The sequence below is a fragment of the Thunnus maccoyii genome, chromosome 21 (assembly GCF_910596095.1).
Source record: "Thunnus maccoyii chromosome 21, fThuMac1.1, whole genome shotgun sequence".
Classification (NCBI taxonomy): Eukaryota; Metazoa; Chordata; class Actinopteri; order Scombriformes; family Scombridae; genus Thunnus; species Thunnus maccoyii.
The window spans coordinates 20,499,576-20,521,717 of record NC_056553.1 but is presented as its reverse complement, the minus strand read 5'-3'; the positions used below and the strand labels follow the sequence as shown (position 1 = coordinate 20,521,717).

The following is a 22,142-nucleotide window of genomic DNA, read 5'->3' as shown; positions in this document are numbered from 1 at the left end:
ACTTGTGACTAAGTTTCACAGACACACACACACACACACACACACTGAGTGAGTGAGAGAGAGAGAGACTGAAATGTTTTCCAAAGAAGAGGAGTAAAACTGTTTCGGCTCACATGCGCTGTCTGTGGTGAAACATGTAGCAGACAGAAAGAACTACAGAGAAAGCGAGTACATCACCCGCTTATATACATGCCTATAAATAACCAACCAATCAGCGATGAGGTGCTGGGAGGCACTGGGAGTTAAACGCACCAATTACAAAAGAGACTGAACCAAATTAAGTCAGAGGGCCGCCGCGATTGGTCGGCTGTGATATCATTTGCAGGCCGGGACGCTGCTCGCCGCTGATTGGCTTACATCCTGCAGGCGTAATCCTGCCGTGAGGAAGGGGGGGCGGGCGTCGAGGTTTGAATAGGGAAGTTTGCAGAGCGCAGTTGTTCCCCATCCAGTCCGGTGCGGTGTTTGCAAATACCTTGAACACAAGCGAGAGAAGGGGGGGACGGACGGACGCTCTTCTGCTGCTGAAAACAAGCGCCGCTTCGTTTGCATCGCATGCGACTTACAGCAGGGGATACTCTTCGCTCTTATTCCTCTCCACTGGGTGTTTTTATACCTGAAAAAAAACATCTAAGTGCAGCTAAATAGGCTTCTTCTATATATTTTTTTTCAAACTCGGGAAAAAATGGATGTTCTACCCATGTGCAGCATCTTTCAAGAACTTCAAATAGTTCACGACACGGGCTATTTCTCAGCCTTACCGTCACTGGAGGAGTACTGGCAGCAGGTGAATATATCATCTATCAGCTATCTTTTTTTTTTTTTTTTAAAGTCAGTATGTGAGCTTGTGTGGCAAAGCGGAACTGAGCAGGTTTCACGCTTTTTCTTTGCCTTTAAGCAGCTCACACACCGCGGTGTTTTTAGAGCGCCGGAGAAGTTAAAATAATCCTCCCGTAATGACAGGTTGTAAACACAGGTGCAAGGTGCTTAGACGGAACCCCATCCATCCTCTTGACGCGCTATTTCATTATCAGTTTCGTTATGAAGTTTTGGCAGGCTGAAGTGGATCAGTGTGTCAGTCTGACAGCTGGAGTCGAGGCTCCGCTGCGCCAAGATGAATGGAGAGAGAGAGAGAGAGAGAGAGAGTGTAACTCAAGCAGCAGAGAGCAGCGTGCTGGTGCTGGGCTGCTATATTTTGAGCATGACTTCTTCTTTTACCGGATGGTTTCGGGGCATTGAGCGCTGGTTTAGCTCCCAACAGGAGTGATGGTGCCGGTGAAATACATGAGGAAGTGGGATTTGAATTCAGGCTGCAGTTGATTCAGCATCAGATGTAGTGTGTTGGCTCAGGATCAGGAAATGATATTATGTGGTGTTGTTTTTCCTCCTTTACAAGACTGTTTTGGCACTTTCAAAATCTTCTTCAACTTAAAAGATGATACAATGTTTCAGCTTCATTTTTCTAACCTTTTAAAGATTTTAATGATATTCTCACCTCTTTCTGCTCCCTCCATATTTATTTCATTTATAAGCATCCATTTACATCCTCCTTGTATTTGAATGGGCACCACAACATGAGACTATATCAAATGTCAACCATGGCCAATTCCTCCTCGCATGAGTAGACAGCTGCACAGCTGGAAAATATTGTGTAAGGCTGCAGAAGAGTGTGCCTAGAGGAAATATTTATTCTGCACGAGCCCTGTCAAAGCTGCTGTCTCTGAGCACCTTCTAATGAAAGGCCCTGCTTTTCAACTTTAATGGCTCCGAAATAAATTGGAGCCAGTGTATCTTTTTCGCAGCGGGGCATGAGTGGCTGAAACTGAGGAAGGATGTGATTGCATGTCAGAGGTACGCATGAGGAAAAGCAGCTGAATAGCTCATGTTGGAGGGGGAAGTTGAGTGGCTTCCTTAAAAGGACTCTAAATTTGTTGAGTGAGTCATTCAGCTGCTGAAATGACAATGCACGTTTTTTTGCTGTTCGGCCACGCTCAGGTGCAGGAGAGTTGGTGAATGAATCACGTGAAGCTGTGGTGATCTGTACATGTTGTGAGGTTTGAGATGAGGCTTGATTGAGGTGAATATTTTCTTCCTGTGCCACTCAGAGGTTGAGTTCAGCCAAGTCATAGGGTCATATTGCATCATGATACACACAACACAGCTTGTCTTTTGTAAATATGTCTAAACTTCATCATGTGCTACTTGCGATCAAGATAATCTGCAGGGTTTCAGCCGGAATTGCTGAGATTTCCTGGTTAACTCTTCTGCTGTTAGCGTTTAACAAATATTACACCGCACAAGGCATTTTGGGGCATGTGCACATGCATCATTTAAAGGGATTTCCCACACAGAAGCATCTTGCTGGTGTGAAGGAGCCTCCTCTCTCCAGTGGTTTTGTTGTAATGCATTCATTCTTACTGTATTCTCTCCTCTGTTTGCATTCATCCAGACATGCTTGGAGTTGGAGCGCTATCTACAGAGCGAGCCTTACGTCTCCACATCTGACCTCAAGTTTGACGGCCAGGAGGACCTCTGGAGCAAGTTGATCTTGGCCTGCGGGGATAAGGCCAAGGCCGAGTCCGACCCAAAGATGGCGCCGGCCCACGAGGAGGACAATCAGGATAGCCAAATCTTGGACACCAACAGTGTGAATTCTGACGCCAGCAGCGAAGCTTCAGACAGTTCTGAGGAGCTCTCGCCAACACACAGCTTTACCTCCAACCCTCTGGGCTCTGTCTTGGTTGGCTCTGGACCTTTTAGCCCCTCCGTCATTAGCACTCCACCGTCCTCGCCGGAGGCCAACTCCGAGCCCGGCGGCGTCACGAACGGCTGGGTCGGCACACACGCAGAGTTGCACTTGCCGGTCAAAATCAGGAGCGGCGGGATCGCTAAGAGTTCAGAAAAGACAGGACTCATCTGCGGGGAAGCGTCACCAGACGGCAGGAGGCGAGTACACAGGTGTCACTTCAACGGGTGTCGCAAGGTTTACACAAAGAGCTCCCACCTAAAAGCACACCAGCGCACTCATACAGGTGAGTTTCACACGTCTTACCAGCTAAAATGTGGCCACATGTGGTCTGTGTTGACATAAAACTGAAGAGAAGTGACAAGGGCTCTGCTGCTTCTAAAGCTGAATCAATTCACGTGTAGAGTTTAAAAATCAGTTTTTATTGAGTGAGGGACGGGAGTGGAAGTGCCATTAATTCAGTCTTCCACCTTAACGTCATTGTCCATCCATTGTGTAATGTAATTAAAGGTCCACATTGCATGATGTCCTCAGCTGGAGCGATGTGAGTATTAGCTCTGCATGGCTGGATACCTAAACTGTGACCTAATCTATCTGGAATGTGACTGACTGAGCCAGTGAGTGAGCGAGCGAGCGAGAGAGAGAGAGAGGGAGGGAGAGAGGGAGAGCAGGGGGGAGGGGTTGCACATGGGAGATAAAAGGACTTCAAAACAGATTGAGTTTCACCATGGGAAAGGGTGAATGGGCGGGGAGCCAGGGGGCACAGAGTTGGAAGGCTTTGAATGGTCATTTGAGCGTTTCTTATTTTTGATTAGCGGCATGAAATTGCACGTGTGTCTCTCCCATTTTCTATATCGCACACTTTCAGCTGCGCCGCATTGCTGGGAGCATTCTCAGCATGTTTCAGGTTGCATAAACAAGCGGGGGCCAGTGATCCAACAGGTTCAGTGGAATCTGGGTCTCGAGTGACTTGTCACCACCTATGTCATCTGGTCTGGGCCCCGGGGCTGATTGATTTGAATGTATTTAAATAACAACAGCGCTGAGAGCAATGAATGACCCGCCAGTCGTCGCCTGAGCAGACAGTTCCTTTTGTGCTCGTGTCCAAATGTGAACTCAACCAAATGTCTCCTTGTTTTTTGTTTGGCAGGTGAGAAACCGTACAGGTGTTCATGGGAGGGCTGCGAGTGGCGTTTTGCACGGAGCGACGAGTTGACCAGACACTTCAGGAAGCACACTGGGGCAAAGCCATTTAAATGCAGTCACTGTGACAGGTAAGCTCGGTTACTGTGAGGAATGTCAGCAGTCTTTTTGATAAGACATGCTGATAGAGCATGCTTTCATGACTTTGTTGATGTGATCTGCTTTTCTTGCATCATCCAGATAGTGATGCATGTGTTAAAAGACTGAAAACACTGATGATGCACTTTAGTTAGGTAGTTTGAAATGAATCAGGAGGCTCATTTGGACTCAGCTCAGTAGGAAGTTGTTAGTTCAGTTATCACTGTAAAAGTCGATTAAAATCACACAGCTTCCCACAAAAACTTCCTCTCTAAAACGTGTCTCTGTCAGCAGTTTCCTTTTTGCATTTTTTTGTTGACTCTTTTCTCCCTCTCTGTCCCCAGATGTTTCTCCAGGTCTGACCATCTGGCTCTTCACATGAAGAGGCACATCTAAAGCAGGGCGAGCACCAACCAAGCAACGCAGCGGAGGGGAAAGTTTTAAAAGAAGAAAAAAAAAAAACAAACAAACGCCGTCTCCCGACCAGTCTCTTGGTTGAACTGTCCCAGAGCAGAGTGGCGGGAGTGTGTTCCAGCCAAAGCATGCCGTTTTGCACCATACTGAAACCCAGTGCCTCCGGAACCTCTCTTTGGAGAAAGGCGCTCTGAAGGTTGTCTGTTGCAACAAGAGGACAAAATCATGGATGGGGGAAGAGATTTTTTTTTTTTTTTTTTTTTTGATTGAGAAGGACACACACAAAAAAAAAAAGACAAAAAAAAAAAAAACACACGAAAAGAATGAATGATTTTGTATGTATGGTGCATGATGTTTTGGGGACATCTCCCGGACAGCAGATACACTGGTACTTTACAAAAAGAAAAACTGTCTGAGGTAAGCATGTGTGCACTGTGAATGTCTGAGACTGGCTGACTGGCCCCCCTGGAAAGAGAGAAGAAGAGAGGATGGGTGGATTGATGGATGGTCTGGGGCTGGTACCAGTGTTGCTGTGGACTGAATGGGTTTCTGGGGGAAACATTCCATTAGTGTTTCCCCAGTGGCAGTGTGAGGATTACCTGCCTGTCTGTCTGGCACCCAGACTGGGGGTTCTCTGAAGCTGTTGAGGCCTTGGGTTTGACCAGAAAGAGAGGGTTTGACGTATCACCCTTCTGATCTGTGACCCAGGGACCAAGACTCCCCCCGGTCACCGTATGACAGGAGCTTTTTTTGGTGTTTTTGGTGCAGCTACTAAATGTGCAATGTGTTATGTAGCCTGGTTTATTATTTTTTTACAAGCTACAAAGCTCATTTGTAGTCCAATTGTATAAGCTGTGTGCTTAGAGGTATAACACAACTATACTATAACTTCAGTATCATAGACAGGTGTTGCATGGTTCTAGGGTTTGTTCATTTCCTGTTTCCACTGTAATCAGGACTGCAAATAGTTTCAATAAAAGTGCAGCTAAAATGCGAACGGTTAAGTGTTACAATATTGTACATAAAGCCTTGATGATTCCCTCTTTTAGTTTCACAATTTCATCCATTTCCCTCATTCCTGTTTTTCATCTGGCTGGAGATTTCACCACTGCTTGCAAATCTTTTTTTTTTCTCATTCATCCTATGCCTTGAGGACTAATTTTTGATTTTTGTACTTTCTTTCTATCTAATAATGCACTGTTGACCTTAATGGTGCCTTATGCAAGTGACTCAGCCTCGTGGTAGTCGTGGTTCGCTCCCTCGGGAAGTCACATTTGTTGTATGGGTGATTTGACAAGCTTGATCAAGGCTCAATTACATATTTGCTCTCGCGCCTCTTAAAAGACAGTTGTCTACATCCACATCTGAATAATCATGTTAAAATGCAAATGTTCAGAAAACATACCTTTCCTCAGACTTTTTTTTCATTTTTGAGCAAGTTGATTTGTCACATTCAATTAAGTCAGATCATGTAAATAAGACAAATGCTGTATGTTTAGAGCACTTAAATTCATTTATTAAAGACATTAACTACTGTGTAGTATGTACTGAAGTCCATTACACACAGCTCTAAGGTACAAAATAACCAGACTAGGTAGACAAAAATGGGTTTTTTTTTAGGTGCAGTGCTGCTCCTTTTTCCTTGTATCCCTCCCCACCGCCACCACCACCACCACCAAACCCCAACACCATCCTCCCCCCCCCCCCACCCTCGCTGCTTGTCGCTGCCTCCCTGCAAGTGGGACTGAAGAAAAAGCTAAAGATTTATTGTAATTAACAGGCTGCAGTTGGACAGGCCTCGCCTTGTACTGCCTCTCAGTAATGAATTGCTAAAGGCTTTGTTGGCATGGAATCTGTCACAGACTGCTGACTGTGTAGGTTGGTTATTGACCTGTCTGGGGAGCGTTGTTTTAGCCAAGCTGCAACAGTATTATGAAAACCACAGGAGCGAGTGAGGGGGCGGGGGCTCTCGGGAGGAGATAAAGATCAACCATTGACGGTGCGCTTTGGAAATTTGGCCAAAAAAAAAAAAAAAAAACAATACCTCCCCTAAAGGTGAATCTGAATTTGTTAGATTTTTCAGGGGGGCAGGTGGAGGCAAAGGGGGATGGATACTTAACAAAAGGTGGAGACCAAAATAATTATAGGGATTAAGCCTATTACTGCTTCAGGATAAAGTGATCTGTGCCACCCACTCCAGATCAGCGACCTTGCTGTAGGAATTCGATGTTGCAGCAAGTTGCACCGCGGCATGCTACGACATATGGATTTCAGATCGGCGGGTGAAAGAGGCAGGATGAGTACAAACTTGAAACTGCTTGCTGCAATAGATTTGGGAGTGCTGGCAGTGCCTTTTGTGGGCAAAGGCAAGGAACATCCATTCTGTGAAAGCAGCAGCCGATACTGTTCAAGTGGTAATTGAGCCTTGATTTAGCCCCATGTTTGCTCGCATCTTTTACACTTTCCATCATCTCTTTCATCCCACTATCCCAACTATTCTGTCTCTCTCTCTCTCTCTCTCACACACACACACACACACACACACAGCTCTTTGTTCTCAACTGAATCTTTGTATAAAAAGAAAAAAAAACAACTTTTGTAAAATTGTTATGTTTATGCTTTATGAAATTTTTATTTGAAATTGTTTTGCAAAATTGTTATATTTCTGTATGAATGTATTTTTTATTGGAATAATAAGAAATTCTTATCTGACTTTGGCTTGCTTCCTTTGTCTCATTTGTTGATTCTCCTCAGTTATGCTTCATTATTGTGAAAGCTTTTTGCCTGTGGGAGGCTTGCAGCTTGTAGAGGATGAATGGCTACATTTCAACTGCACACTGCCCTCCAGTAATATGGACAAAATTAGATTAGGGCCAGGGTGTGAGCACCAAGGGTACAGATCTGACATTTCGAATTTGTCACTTAAATAATGAATTAGAAACACGGATGTTTACCAAACACTTCATTCAGTATAAATTCTTTGATGTAGGAAATTGTGCAAGGGGGACATGGAACAGTTGTACCTGCTGCTGCTAATGCTGCTGCTGCTGAAAGCTCTAAATGGCCTCACCTCTCCCTGACTTGTAAATACCAGCATGAAAATAACTGGTTGCTAAACACAGAAACCTGACGCACCTCGCTCTCTGTAACCAACACTCAGATTTAGCTTTTTTTTTTTCCCTCCTTCCAAACACCCCCTAGAAAAGTTTCTGTAAAATCCTGCTGCAGTGTTTCATTTCCAAGAGCGACTGACTGCTCACTCCTTACAGCTAGCTAGCTCTCATCAAAGCAGTATAAATAATTTATCGCCATCTCTTACAGCCCATGGCATTTAATTAGAGAGCCGCTTTTATACATTTGTTAGATAATTACTCTACTTGACACAGATAATGATACAAAACAGCAGTGGATAAACCAAAGAGCTGAATTTAAGTTACAAACTAATAAGAAAATAAGATTAAAATAAGACATTTCTTCTCTGTTCCCCTGCTTATGGTGATGACCTAGAATGGGCAGGCAACTTATTAGCTCCTGTGATTTCCAGTAAAAGCCCCTTTGGTTTATAAATGAAGCTTTGCCTGCAGTTGATAATTAAGCTCGCTTTAGAGACCCTCCCAGCTTTGGATTGAAGCGAAGAACGTTGTTTTTGCCTCAAATGCTGCAGCTCCTTGATCTCTCAAAACTGCTGCCCCACTTGATTTGTCAACTTCACATGTACCTGTGATGCATAATGCATGGCTAAAGAGCAACCAGCAGACAAGTGCTATGAGTGTCCAAATCACTCACTTGACCTACACATAGACAAAACCCCCGTAGGCTCATATTGCTCTTCACAAGGCCGTATTCTTGTTTTTAACCTCTACGGTTGGCCACATGTTGCGTCTGATTCCCATGCAGCTGACTCCCATTTTAGCGAGAGAAGTGGAACATCCTCTTCTGAAGTGGACCGTCATGGATAATGTTTCTCGTAAATGTGGCACTGATATCGTATAATTCCTTTGAAGTGTCCAGAGTCCACATCCTGCACATGCTTTCCCACATTGATATTGTAACTGAATCTAAAGCCCAAAGGATTATGGGAAACAATTACTCACTTTAAGACGTCACACGTCTTCTCTGATTGTCTCAGGGGAATGGATAAGATCTGATCTTAAAGTCTCATGACCAAGTTATGGTGTGCAAACATGCTTTTGTCAAGACAGCATGTAATTGCTAATTGCTAAGGTAACTAAGTACTTTTATTCAACTACTGTGCCAAAGTACAGTTTTAAGGTAAATTTTCTGCTATTTTATACTTAGACACAACCTCAGAGCAAATTTTGTACTTTTGACTCCACCACATTTACTGAACAGCTACAGTTACTAGTTATTTAACAGATTAAGATTTTATATTAAAGAAAAAAGAACATATGATGAGTTTATAAAAGACAATGCATTGTACCAAAGAGTGATTTCTCCTTTAAATGTCTCAGATGATTTGGTTAAAATTGGCGTAATGTGATTTACCTCACCTTAAACAAAAAAAGCAAAAAATTGAGAAAAGTAAAAAAAGTATCCAGATTTATCTTGTGACCCTTTGGAGCTAACAAAGCTAACAGATTGGGAACCACTGGATTAAACCAAACTATATATAAAGTAGTTAAATCAAGCTTCACTTGATGCATAGGTATTAACAATCTAATAGTATAATATAAAATAACATCAGTCACAGGGGACATTTTTCTTCAGTACTTTATACTTCAAGGGACTGTATGAAAATCATTATTGCAGAATTTTGAGGTACCTTACTATATTTTCATTTTATACTATTTGATACTTCTAACCTACTAAATTTGTATGAGTGAGATACTGTACTTTTTACTCCAATACATTTATTTGAAAGCTATAGTTACTTCACTGATCAAATTTTAGTACAAAACATATCATCATCTTACAAATATGATGCATTGTTAGAGATGAAAATATCAATACACAACACTATATTAAGTGCTTATATGTTAATGCGGTAGTAATAATCTACTGTATAATATGAAGATCTGAAAAGGACCTTTCTGCATACTTTTGATTCTTTAAGTATATTTTACTGCTAATACATCTGCACTTATACTCAAGTAAAATGTTGAATGTAGGGCTTGTGGTAATTTGATTAAATGCCAATTTGCCAGGAATATGAACCATTTAATGTCAGTAATATCAACTGAATTTATACTTATTTGTAGGATAACATATCTCAGCACCAGCATCACCATTATTCTTTACATCAGTCGTGAAATAACTCTTGTATTTACAGCGTATTTTAAAAGCATGTTTGTTTTCATGTGATATACTGAGCCGGTAACACTGAAGAAGAATGAGCATGTTACTCACAATCATTTCAAAGCTGTCGTACGACCACGTCAGTTGTATCAGTGAATCTCAATGAATGTGACTATCTCTCACTACATAATTGCAAAGGGATTACTATTTTATCATTTCCTTTCAAGCGAAAGGCCTTCCAAATGTGGATAGTAAAATAAATCATTATCCAAAATTGCTGTGAAATAACAGAGCAGCAGGAATGAGAGATTGCCTCGCCTGAGTCACACACACACACACACACACACATACATACACACACACACGCGCGCGAGAAAATGGACTGTGATGGAGGCACACAGTGAGTTAAATGAGGGGAAATAATAAGGAAAGAGGAGGTTATCAGGCTCTGAGCCTGGTTCATTCAGCCAGCCAGACTGCAAGTCATCACATATGCAGACTTTACTCTGAAAGCACCAGCGTCAGGGCTTTCTCTCTCTCTCTCTCTCCCTCCCTTTCTGTTAATGGAGTCTATTAGGACTTTGGCTCGTAGGGGAAATAGGACTGAAATCAGAGGTCACTGACCCTCCTTTATGTTCCTGGCTTGCAAGCACCACAACCGCAGACGCCACCACCGTGCCATAATCACCATCATCACCATCCCCATCATCATCATCATCATCATCGCCGCTATCAGTCTTCTCTACATTGTCATTCCCATTTCAAGCCACACTTTTATCATCAAAAACTCAAGTATCATCAGCACTATTGTTATCCCTCTATCCTAATATCACTCCCCCTTGTTGAATCCCTCCTTAAATAATGCATATTTCCTTAAACGAACCCCCATAGTAAATTAGATTCGACACCTAATTACCATGTTGCAATTAGCAGAAGAAATGAGACAGGATCTAAGAACATTGCCCACAACAAAGTGTGCCAGATTAGATGTTTTTTTGTTTTTTTTTGTCTGTTCTGTTTTGTACTTAATCCCCATAAATACTAAGAGCTGCAGTTCTTTTTGCCTTTCAACTCAGATTAATTTCAGTCATGACTGATGCTTTACTGTAAGAGCATCAGTTCTTTTGAAAATTGAGATGCAATCCTTAGAAAGACTCCAACTCTCCCCAAAAAGAAGCAACAGCTCTGTGAGAGATTTGTGGATGACACAATGTAGCAGCCAGCGGGGGGTTTACCAGAAAACCTCTGCTAGTTGATGTCGTCAAGCATGACCTTGTTACAGAACGCATGGTGAACTAGTGAACACGTCTAAGTCCTATGCAAAGTAGCAAAGGTGACTTCATAAGTGCAAGCTTTCAGTGCAAGGATTACAGTGTGACGAATAAAAACACAACTTCTCTGGACACTCAAACACAAACCGGCCATAGTAGCCTGCAGATATCTGTGGCTGTACTCATGTCAGCACATCATGAATGTGAGAAAATCATCATTTCATGCTACTTACAAATATATACTATATATAAATTGAGCAGAACTACTACACTGTCAGTTAGCTGTGGTTGCATGGCCAGATTAATGTACTAGGGGGCTCCAGGGTGAAAATGATCACTATTGACCACCTGTTTGTGGTAATTGCATCACTCCCAACAATGAAGCTCAGCACAGCAGGAGGGAGTGAGGACTGATGACACTAACTTACCCTTTAGGAGAACGTAGACTCAAGTGGATGCTGGGGCTTTTGAAAAGCTATATGAACAGCAGTTCAGATGACCACAAACTTTGAATATGGAGTCTTTGGGGGCCCTGAGGGTGTGGGGCAGCAGTGCCCACTTTGATCGTTTGGTAATTCAGCCTAATGTAGCTGTTTGGGTCCACCCAGTGCGATTTAATTCCACTAAGGAGATCTGTACAAAGAAACTAATCTGTCTATACACAATATAGCATATTTTCTAAAAGATTATTTATTAATATTTTAGCATGTTACCATATCATTGACAATGTGAATGGAGTAGGGCTGGGTGATATAGTTGAAATCCTCATCAATATGGCAAATGTATGCAATGAACAAACAATGAACAAAGACACAGGCACCTCATTCTTTTCAGTGGGCCCACACATTGGGAGTGGCACCGCATAATTAAAGAAACGTACGATTGTCTGGCAAAAAAGTTGAACCTGACTCCAGCCAAGAGCTGGACAACCACACATTCACACACAACAGAAATGGTGTATTCCACTGAAATGGAGGATACAGTTGCAGATGCTTGTTGCTGAGATAACTTTCCACAGCTGCAAAATCCTGTATCATCCTGTATCATATAAACAAGCAGTGCAGTGTGAAATAACACATGCCCTTTCGATACAGCACATACTGAAAATGATCGTTTTTAGTATGAATGCCTGCTTAAAAAAAAGATTACAATATGTAATTTTGTCTGTTCTTGAGTTACAACTTGTTATGAATCATTGATTTGAACAGAAATGTGTAATAAGGTCATATCACCCCAATATGATTCTGCTGACAGTCGATGAACTATAACATTGAATTATCACCCAGCTCTAATGGAGACCTTCTGGTTAGATTATATGGATCATTTTAAATCAATTAATGAAAAAACGAAAACCATAACGCATTCAGCTGACAAATAATCATATACTTCAATGATAATAACGTACTGTATGTGTGTGTATGTGTGTGCGTGCGTGCAGTTGCGAGCACTTGTGTGTGTACTGTAATAGAGACAAAGAGACAGAGTGACAGAGGAGTCTCTGGGTTCACACTCGGTCCTCAGAAGATGCATCTGCAAAGCTCAAGGTAAATGAGTCCATTTGAATACAAATCCGGGTCGAACTGGGTCACAGTCATAATTGTCTCTGTAATTAGATTCACTCTCCGAGTCTCTGGCTTGTGTCACTCCGGCAGACAGCAGCGGTGCACTCAGGAGGATGGACCAAAATACACAGTTAGCCTCTGGATCCAGGGGTCGAACGGTCAAGAAGAGGTGAGGACAGGCGAGTGTGCACATTCCCATATAATGGTCCCTGGTGTAATGATGTTTTTGTCACTGCCCTTTCCCACTCTCATTAAGGCATTCTTGGTAGGTCACATTGCTTTCAGAACTATAGATGCAATGCTTCGGCAGTTTATGTACACTAATGATCCCAGTTGTTATGGTACTGTCATGGCATTGGCTGTCATTCTAAGCCACTTGTTGCTATGTTGCTTCATATCAGTGTCAGCACGTGGACCAAAATAACTGCATTGTCCCTTCTTACGTCTGAAAGGCTCTGTTTTCATCCCACAGTTTTCACAAAGCTTACAGTGTTTCCGACAAATCCACGCAGCCAATCCATAATCTGAAGGGCAGGGATTTCATTTACAACATCTAAGCGAGATGTCAGGCTTTATAAAAGCTGCTATGATTTTCAATTTCTACTGCTATTATATAGGTAGTGAGCAGAGACACTTACTAGTTGAAGTCAAGGTCTGAGATGCTTTAAAGTCCCCTTCTCTCCTCTACAGGTTAACAGTGTGCATTTGCATTAATCACCATGACAACTGCCTCCTGACTGTGTGTTATGCCTGGCAGAGAGAAGAAGAAAGAAAGCAAGCAGCATGAGAGATGGCGATAGCCTCCTGACAAGATGTATTTTAATTTCACACTTTGTGAATATTTTCACTTCAAACTGTTATGCATTCCGCTTTGCTCAAATCACGATTATTGTATGAAAAGATGAGGCCGTAGCACGCAAGCTGTATTACTTTTAGCTTCTAAGACCAGATCTATCCACTTCATCTGTGTCTTAGAAATCTAGAAAATCAAGTAGTAGTGCAGTTTTTACATCCATCTGTATGATTATCATGTCCAGGGTTGCGGAGGTGTGGAGCCTGTCAGGTTTCAGGTGAAAAGTAAGATTGACAAGGGAAGGCAATTTATCTATATAGCACACTTCATGGACAGCTGGACAAGATGCTTTACAAATTACATGATAAAATAAATAAGACAGGCTTAAAAAAACATTAAACACACAGGATACACTCTAGCTACCATTAATAGCTAATGTTAGTTTAGTGACTAGCTGCATAATATGTATTTACAGACAAATTCACATGTACATGCAATTAATGGCACCTACAGACTAACATTTCAGCAATTTATAAGTTTATTGCAAGACACACTGTGCGACATGGATCTAATAAACTTGGATAGAACATCAACTTTGATGTATGTAGACTGTATGATGATCGCACCTACTGAACCATCTGAGCCACTATAGGAACAATGAAGCTAAGCAAGAATTGAGCTTTCCATGCTACGCCTTTCTTGGCGCAGTCATGATAACAGCTGGAGGACACATCATACAAACAAGGCTCCTGCTGCCACAACTCAACAAGATTTTCTTCTTTGTTGGAATCCCAAACATTTCGTTTTGCTTGTTTTACTTTCCATCAGTGCGTTATTTCATGCTGCATTGCTATTGGTTGGTTAGAAGCCGTACGTCGTAGCAGCAGTAACATTGTGAGATGGTTATCCTAAGTTTCTGACGCTGTCAGAATTTTGTGCCAGGATATCTTTGGTCGCAAGACCGACACAACGGCCATCTTTGAACATCTCTCACAGTGTGACGTAGGACCACCTTTTGGAGTCACAACCAAAGATCTTATCATGTTTTTTTCACATTGGTCATCTTTCGTCTGGGACAGCCCAAAATCACACAGAGTTAAGAGTTTCAAATTCACCTAATCTGCATGTTTTTTTGGCAAAGTAACATCTGTAAGCTGATATAGTACTACAATGTTCCCCGGTATCACTCCGTACACATTACTCATTTAGAAAGTTACCAATTTACTACAGTAATTACTCAACTTAACCCACATGTCACATATTCTGTTTTCATTTTGATTCAATTTAACTGAAAACAAGACATTTTGGTTCAACAAGCAGCTAACGTTAGCTTAGGGACTGTTCATTTTTATGAGAGGGAGGGGTTGGTGCTAAACGGGGGAGGCCCATCAAATTTTTTTAAATACTCTTTTCAAAATACGTGTTTTGTCATTGTCTGGTGACGGGACTCAGAAAACGTTTCTTAGGAAATAAACCATTCAAACCTGCCTATTTATTTTGTCTTGGAATATGAAGGGTTAAATGAGAAATCAGAATTTCGCGCCTCCACCGTTGTTGGGAACAACATGCTTCTTTCAGCTCTGTGATTGGTGGTCCAGCTGTAATTTTCAGAGGGCCGAGTAATTCAAATGACAGTAAAATTGACCAATCATAGCCTTACTCTCCCTCTAAATGGGCGGGCTTTGTTGTCGCTACTTAACGACAAGTTTAGGCTGCTGTGAGCTGTGAAAGGGTCTGCACTATTAACACCTGTGCTACGCCGAATAGGCAGAATCCGCACACCGTTGAACAGTCGTAGTCCGGATCCGCCGCCAAATTTCAGCGTCGAGAGCGGCGTTTACGTCACAACGACTACATGGCCCATACTAACACAAACAAGTCAAAGAAGATTGATAAGACAGAGAACCGATGAATAACATTCAGGCTCACATAAAAACATGTTGTGAACATTACTGTCCATGCTGGCAATTATTTGTCAGCTAGGAAAACCACCATAGCTTTTGCCCTGTAGACCGACATGGTTGTTTTGTCAGCTGACAATTACATGGTTGCTGCCGCTGGTTGACACGTCACTCTCTGTTTAAACAGTTTTCCCGCCCTTCGCCGTCAGATGAAGCGGTGCGCCGACGGACTGAAATGGAGCGGACCCAATCACAAACTAGCGGGAAAAAACGAAACAAACCAGGAGTCACCATGGCTAGTGAGGATTATCCATGCCTTATTCAGGATTAACTTTTCATGAAAAGTTGGAGTTAATCGGCAAAGGAAGACCTACACCAGAGCTAATTTGGTGCAGAAAACCAAGGATTTCTTCAACTCCAGGATTTCCTTTACAAGCAACTTTCGTGAATGTGATCATCAAAGGGTAAGTTTTTAAAATCTAATAATGGCCGCCGAGCCATTTGATATTATTCTGGCCGCCGCGCCACTGTTGTATGTTACAGTATATTTGGGAAAACAGACATTAATATGCACATGTTGCTAATGGTGTGTGTGTGTGTGTGTGTGTGTGTGTGTGAGAGAGAGAGAGAGAGAGAGAGGCTTATCAGATGTTGGTTTTGTGTGGTAGGAGGGTTGCTGTCATGCACCCATATTCTGATGAAGTGCACACAGCTTGTGTGATGATGTGATTATTTGTGAGGAGGATTTGCATTTTGCTTAAGACGTTATTTGTTTTGGTGATAACTGTCACTCCCTCCGTGCTGTTTGCTCGTGACATTAGTTGGACTAAGTTAGCGTCTTATTTTTGTTTTAGAGCTGGAATTGTCATATGTAACTTCTGCAGTATTATAGGAGAGGACACAGTAAGTTGGTCTGCTAGTTTGCTTTTTTCCCGACGAGGGAAGGGAGGTCAGAGGGCCAAGGTTTAAGAGTCACGGTTCTGTTAAACGTAATGATTGGAAAAGGTCAGCCTTTGCTTTTTATTCTTTCTGATATTACCTACCTTTGGTGTGAATATCATAAAATATGGTTATTTATCGTGGAGGGAGGGTCATGCATGTCCCCCCCTGTCACGCAGGGAGGCTCAAGGAAAATATTTGTAGCTCAGGGGAGGGTTAAGATAAAAAAACAAAAAATAAAAACGAAGTCACACCCCAGCCACAGGCTCTTTGTAACAATGACTGAACACATGCAGCTCTTTAGAGTAGTCCTGTCCTCAACTGAAAGCTTACCAACTGAATTAAGGAAAAACTAGCAGTGGCCAGCTGGAAGCAAAGAAGACAAAGTAAATGTAAACAAGACAACTTCTGAGTGATCAGGGGACACATTTCTTCACTTTTGGTAGAAGCTAACTGCTTCCACACATCTCCCACCCCAGCACCAAGCTACCACATCTGGCAGCAGTCTAACCTCTGAACACACAGACAAGAAACTGCTATCAACCCTCCATCAAGCTACCAGTACGAGTGAATTTCCAAATAATCCCAAACATTAATCATAACTACACAAACTGTAACTGCAAGTTATCATGTTACTGCTGATACAGAGTATCACTGATAACAAGTCTTGAAATCATTTGCCTGTAGAAGAATTAACTTTGTTAAATGACTGTGTGCTTTCTTCTCACCATGTATGTAAATGTGGTCATGTTAAGTCAGTCACCAGGTTTTATATGTTTGATATTTACATTTCACTTAATCATCTCTCATTAAAACCTGAGGGCACAAGCGAACAGTAACGCTCAAGCAGAATATTAATCTGCCTCTCTACCTCCATCTCAGGAATTAATTCTGCAACGCGCACCAGCATTCTTTGGACTAGACCCTAATTAATTTTTGGTCACACTAATTAATTATCAACTGAAAAAAGTGAGGAGCATATAGGAAATGCTGTAGCATGTGACGAGGAAGAGGGGAGATAAAAAAAAAAAGAAGTTGCCGCTTGTATAGAAGGCGGCGGGTTGATGTACATGCTAAACAGTGTGTAAAGTGAATGTAGTGAAATGATCCCATTTGCAAAACCTAAACTTATTAACTTTTGATGTAGTTTGTGAAAATGTTCCCGTGTGTTAATTGCATTTTTAAATTCCTCATATTACACTGTAGCATAAATTCTGTATTAGCACTACATTTTCAGCAGTTCACTGCTCTCTATTGTAGGTTACACATATGCAAATGATCTTCACAGCCACATTGGGAAAAAATAAAAGATAGAAAGGGCATGAGCTTTCTATTTTCAGCTGACATGTTATCTTGCATATTTCAAAGATTAATTGCAGCTCCCTGTGGAAAAAAAGACATCTGTCCTCCAATTATTAAAGCAATTGTTTTGTTTTGCTAGCTTATTCTGTGGGTCAAGGGGGTCCTCTGGCTGCTGATGCATAACACTTCTGAGACGAGACTTAGGAATGCTAAAAGGTTTCATAACCCTGGATCGACATTGAGGATAATAGTAGCTACTCTCTGGGAAGCAAGTAGCCTTTTGGTACTACAGTCAGCTTGGAAAATAGCTGACACAGAGAGCACACATGATGCAGCAGTTATGTGGGAACCTAAAATGTCCAATTTTGGTGATTTTCATGCTTCCAGGGTTTATCATCAAGCTAAAACCAAGCTGTTTAACTTTACTTCTCGACAAGTTGACATTTAGATGATAAAAAGCTTTCAAACTGTAACATTCTTCTATTTTTATAGATGGAATTTGTTTTTCTTCCCAACAGAAGTTGACTACTGCATGAGATAACAGAAATTAATTGTCTTTCCATAATTATCTCAGATTGACTCTTCTGAAACTGTCCGTGATCTTAAAATCTAAAAAACTGAAATGATCAAGGAAGGTTAGCAACCAAACTAACATACCAGCTCTGTGCGTCGTCTGGATGGTGTGAGGTTTGGTACGTAACCAAGAGGCAGAGAGGCTGACTGACTGCAGCGCGTCACGTCCAATCACTGTAGCAGACAGGCAACAGGTTACTTTGCATTTTAATTATGAGAAGGTCAGGCCAGGGTTTGTGCGCCAGCATTGTGCTTCATGTGATTAAACATGCACCGGACGCATAATTTATAGAGCACGGAGGACGCTTTGACCCCATCGCAGTTTTTACAATCTCCCACAAGCCTTTGTTGATGCAACATAAATAATGCCAGTAATTTATGGCAGAAGGATGAAGGTTGTTGGTGGGAAAGAAGGAAAAAAAAAAATCAATGATACATGATTAGGCAATTTAATTAACGCTCTGTTTCTTCAAAATCATACTTTTTTTTTCTCTTCATCACACATTCTCTGTCTTTTTTTTTTTTAGCAAGTGTTCTCGCCAAAAGAAACAGGAAACATCTAAAAAGTACATTTCCCACCACAAACCTGTGGTTGCAAGTTTCAGCCCTTTAGATCTTCCAGCTTTTGTCACCCAACAGATTTCACTGTGGTTCCGCATTCTCATCTTTTATTCCCACTATGCTATTTTGAGGGCCGGCACTCACAAATGCATGAGGTGAAAAATAGCTGGCGTAGATTACCTTCTGTAGCTTGAGAAATTTTAAAACATCAGTTCTTTATGGGTGCCAACATGCCAGCATCCACCGTCCCTCCCTCAACAAAAAGGCTGCCCCTTTTATCCCCAATTTATTTCCCATGGAATACTGCTCTAATTCACATCCACGTTCACCCCCTCCCATAAACGCTTACAGATGCCATTCACTTTGCCTCAGAACAGTAGCCTGGCCCTGCTCCATAAGATCTAGTTCTCAGACTTTAGCCTTTTTCCCATTTGCATACTGTAACACAGCAGAGGAGGGAGGGCTAACTTTCTCACATGGGAGGCCAAAGACTGTGACATAATTGTTTGGCACATTATGAACACTCCGTGGCTGTGAATGCAGCCTCCCATGCTTGGCTGAAGAATACACTCGGGCAGAAATTGGACGTTTTGTCACTTGAGCGAAGGGAGGGGTCACTATCAAAATAATGTGTTCCCACCCGCCCTCTAGGAAATGCTTGCCCACCCATGTCCAACTGATGTCAACACTGAGCAAAACAAAAAGAGCAACAACCTGTCGTAGCCTCAGGGCTGCCCCACTCTTGGGCTTAGAGCCCATTCATGTAATTTTAGACCAGCAGCCTTTTCAATGACAATAATCCACCGTCATCATGGTTTTAATGGTGTTTTTCAATATAGCTCTCCAGATCCACTCTCAGTCCAAACCATAAGCATCCTGTAGTACTTTTGAACAGACACCAGACCAGACAAACAGAGGAGGTGATGACATCCCTCCCCTCCCGCTCCTCTGCTGATATTACTCTTGGCCTTTGAGTGCCTCTGAAAAATTCCCCTATGATGAGCTGGAGGCGTCTGCTCAGCGGAGAGGTGATTTCCATAAACCAGGTCACTGTGGTGATGGTTAGGACTGTAATCACTCATATCCACTTCACCATGAGGGCATACTATTGTTTTGTCCCTGTGCTGAGCTCCGGTCACCTCCTTTACATGAGTAAAGAGGACTTTTGGTTCTGCAAACATGGAAGCAAAAGATAAGAGAGGGGGAAGTTAAAATTACGAAGACTTGTTCCCTTGTTTCTGCGGTCAGTTCCAAATGGCATCTGAACAAGAAATCACAGTCAGTAGTCATTTAATATATCCTGAATTGTTTTCTTTAGTTTCTCACAAATTAATCATATTTGTAGCATATGGACATCAATATATCAGCCTAAAATTGACTTTTAAAACATACCATAAATGTCTAGAAATATTAAGCCATGGTTATCTCTCTTATGTCAGTAAGGCTGCAGTCAGTTAGCTTACTTAGCATTAGGCCTAGAAACAGGAAACGCTAATAAAACTAATGCTAAAATACAGCTAAATGCTAATAGTACCACTTTGTCTGTTGCTATTGTAACTACAGCAGTGAAGAAAGTATTCAGGCCTTTTACATAAAACAATATCATTTGGGAAATAATCTTTATCGCTTTCTTGACAGTTAGATGAGAAAATCAATGTCACTCTCATGTTTGTACGCTAAATATGAAGCTAGAGGCAGCAGTCGGCTAGCTTAGCCTAGCATAGAGACTGGAAACTGGGGGAAACAGCTATAGTCCTGCTCTGTATGAAGGCCATAAAATCTGCCTACCAGCACCTCTAAAGCTCACTAAGTACAATCTTATATCTGTACAAAAACCATGTTTCACCATTTTGCAGGGGATTATGTGTCAAACTGTATCTTGACCGGGCACAGTGACTTGCTTGAGTCATCGCTTTTAGGTTTTTACACTTTAAATTCCCTAATTTCATCCTAGCCAAGGACGAATAGAAAACACACACAGTGATAAACCAAAACAGCACGATGACTCAAGAGTTTTTCCTTACTCTGGCATCACTATCGCAGATAGATGGCAGCTGTAGCCAAGGTCCTCATCTCTTTAAGAACGCATCTAAAAATATATCCAAACATTATGGGAACTTTGCTTGTTTTCCTTCCAATTTCAAGTTCATTTTTCATGCGAACCACTTTTGACCTTACATGTGTTCCGCTTGTTGAAATTTAAGTGTTCGAAATGTTTTTTTTTGCCTCCAAAGTGCTCTGACATTAGGAGACAGAATCCAGTAGAACTAAAGCACCAATCTGCTGAGATACACTTTTGATATGAATTTTAAACAGGGAGGAGAAGAGGCTTTTGGAGTTTACACCAACAGAACGGGGATGTGCACACTCACACACACGCACACACACACATAGGCAGACACAAAGACGGACTATCAATACTCCAAGGTACACTGAACCTATTTATTTGCTGTTTGTTTTCAAGTCATGGTTGGAACATACAACAAAAACAACTCAGCCTAGTTTATATTTTAATTAGTTTACCACTGTTGCGTATACAAATCATAATTCTGCCAACACCCCGCAATGGATCCCAATAAATGAAATGTACATTTTGAAAATTGAGCAGGCACGCTTCCAGAATAAAGGCCTAGTTAATCATACACAGACAGTTATTCATTGATTCCCCGCATCAAGTCGACTTCTGATACCACACTTCCTCCTTATTTCCCCTCCAGCTATTCATTCCTTTTATTTGCATGACAGACTTCATGCAAGAACCGTCTCTTTTTCTTTCTCTCTTTTTTTTTTTTCCTGACATTGTTTGGTTTTGTCGGTACGTATCCTGTTGTTTTGTTTTGAGGGGGTAAAGGTATTTGGGAGACTGAGACAGCCGTATCAACCCTGTTTAGCATAAAGCTTGTGGCTGGCCCCGTCCGTGGCCTAATGAAAAGTAGAAGATAGGCTATGCTTGTCATGCTTGGCTAGCCCTGTGATCGGCAGACTGTGGACAGTTACTCTGCTTGCATGCCAATTAATCTCACCCTCTGAATTTCCCACCGTCCCTGTTTTATTCACCACTTAATGGAAAAAAAAGTCTGAGGGGTTGGCTTAAAACAAATCGTCATCACAACAATGCATGTTGGATTTATGTGCACTACACGGACTTTTATCCTCATTTTTGTGCCTGGAGATTTTTATAGTTTCACACAGATTGATTCACTTTGCATGCTTGCTTCAGATATGGACATTATAGTCTAATGGTTTTATTTAGCTGGAGATAAAATAAGGCAGTACTGTAGGAGTCCCAGTTGTGCGGGATTACAGCTTTCCACGGACTGTTAGATGCCTCTCAGGATCATATTTTCCACCTTTTGATATGGTGCATTGGTTAAAGGGCACTTTCAGCCATATTAGCATGCTGCTCAGGCAGCCGCTGAACATTATTATTCTCTTTTATTTATGTGTCAAAGCAGTGGGAGGAACCTGGATCCCAGCTCAGGCTCAAACGCTCCTGGCTCCGTCTCAACAGACAGCCTGAGTATCTTTAAATGGCCAGTCATCACC

The 22,142-nt window shown here is 41.9% G+C and overlaps 2 protein-coding genes across 4 annotated transcripts in view; both read left to right on the top strand.

Annotated features, from left to right (window-relative positions):
* The first annotated feature begins 404 nt into the window (after positions 1 to 404).
* On the top strand, positions 405 to 7,150 carry klf6a (Kruppel-like factor 6a). The gene is made up of 4 exons (XM_042400130.1): positions 405 to 784; positions 2,447 to 3,029; positions 3,894 to 4,017; positions 4,369 to 7,150. Exons 1-4 carry the CDS (start codon positions 683 to 685, stop codon positions 4,418 to 4,420), a joined length of 861 nt encoding a protein of 286 aa, XP_042256064.1. The 5' UTR covers positions 405 to 682; the 3' UTR covers positions 4,421 to 7,150.
* A 7,933-nt stretch (positions 7,151 to 15,083) lies between these two features.
* The window catches only part of adarb2 (adenosine deaminase RNA specific B2 (inactive)), a 385,455-nt gene continuing 378,396 nt past the window's right edge, over positions 15,084 to 22,142 (top strand). For all 3 annotated transcript variants that reach the window (XM_042400119.1, XM_042400109.1, XM_042400114.1), the window contains exon 1: positions 15,084 to 15,685. The gene's annotated coding sequence lies outside the window, so the exon portion shown is untranslated. The remainder of the gene's footprint in view (positions 15,686 to 22,142) is intronic.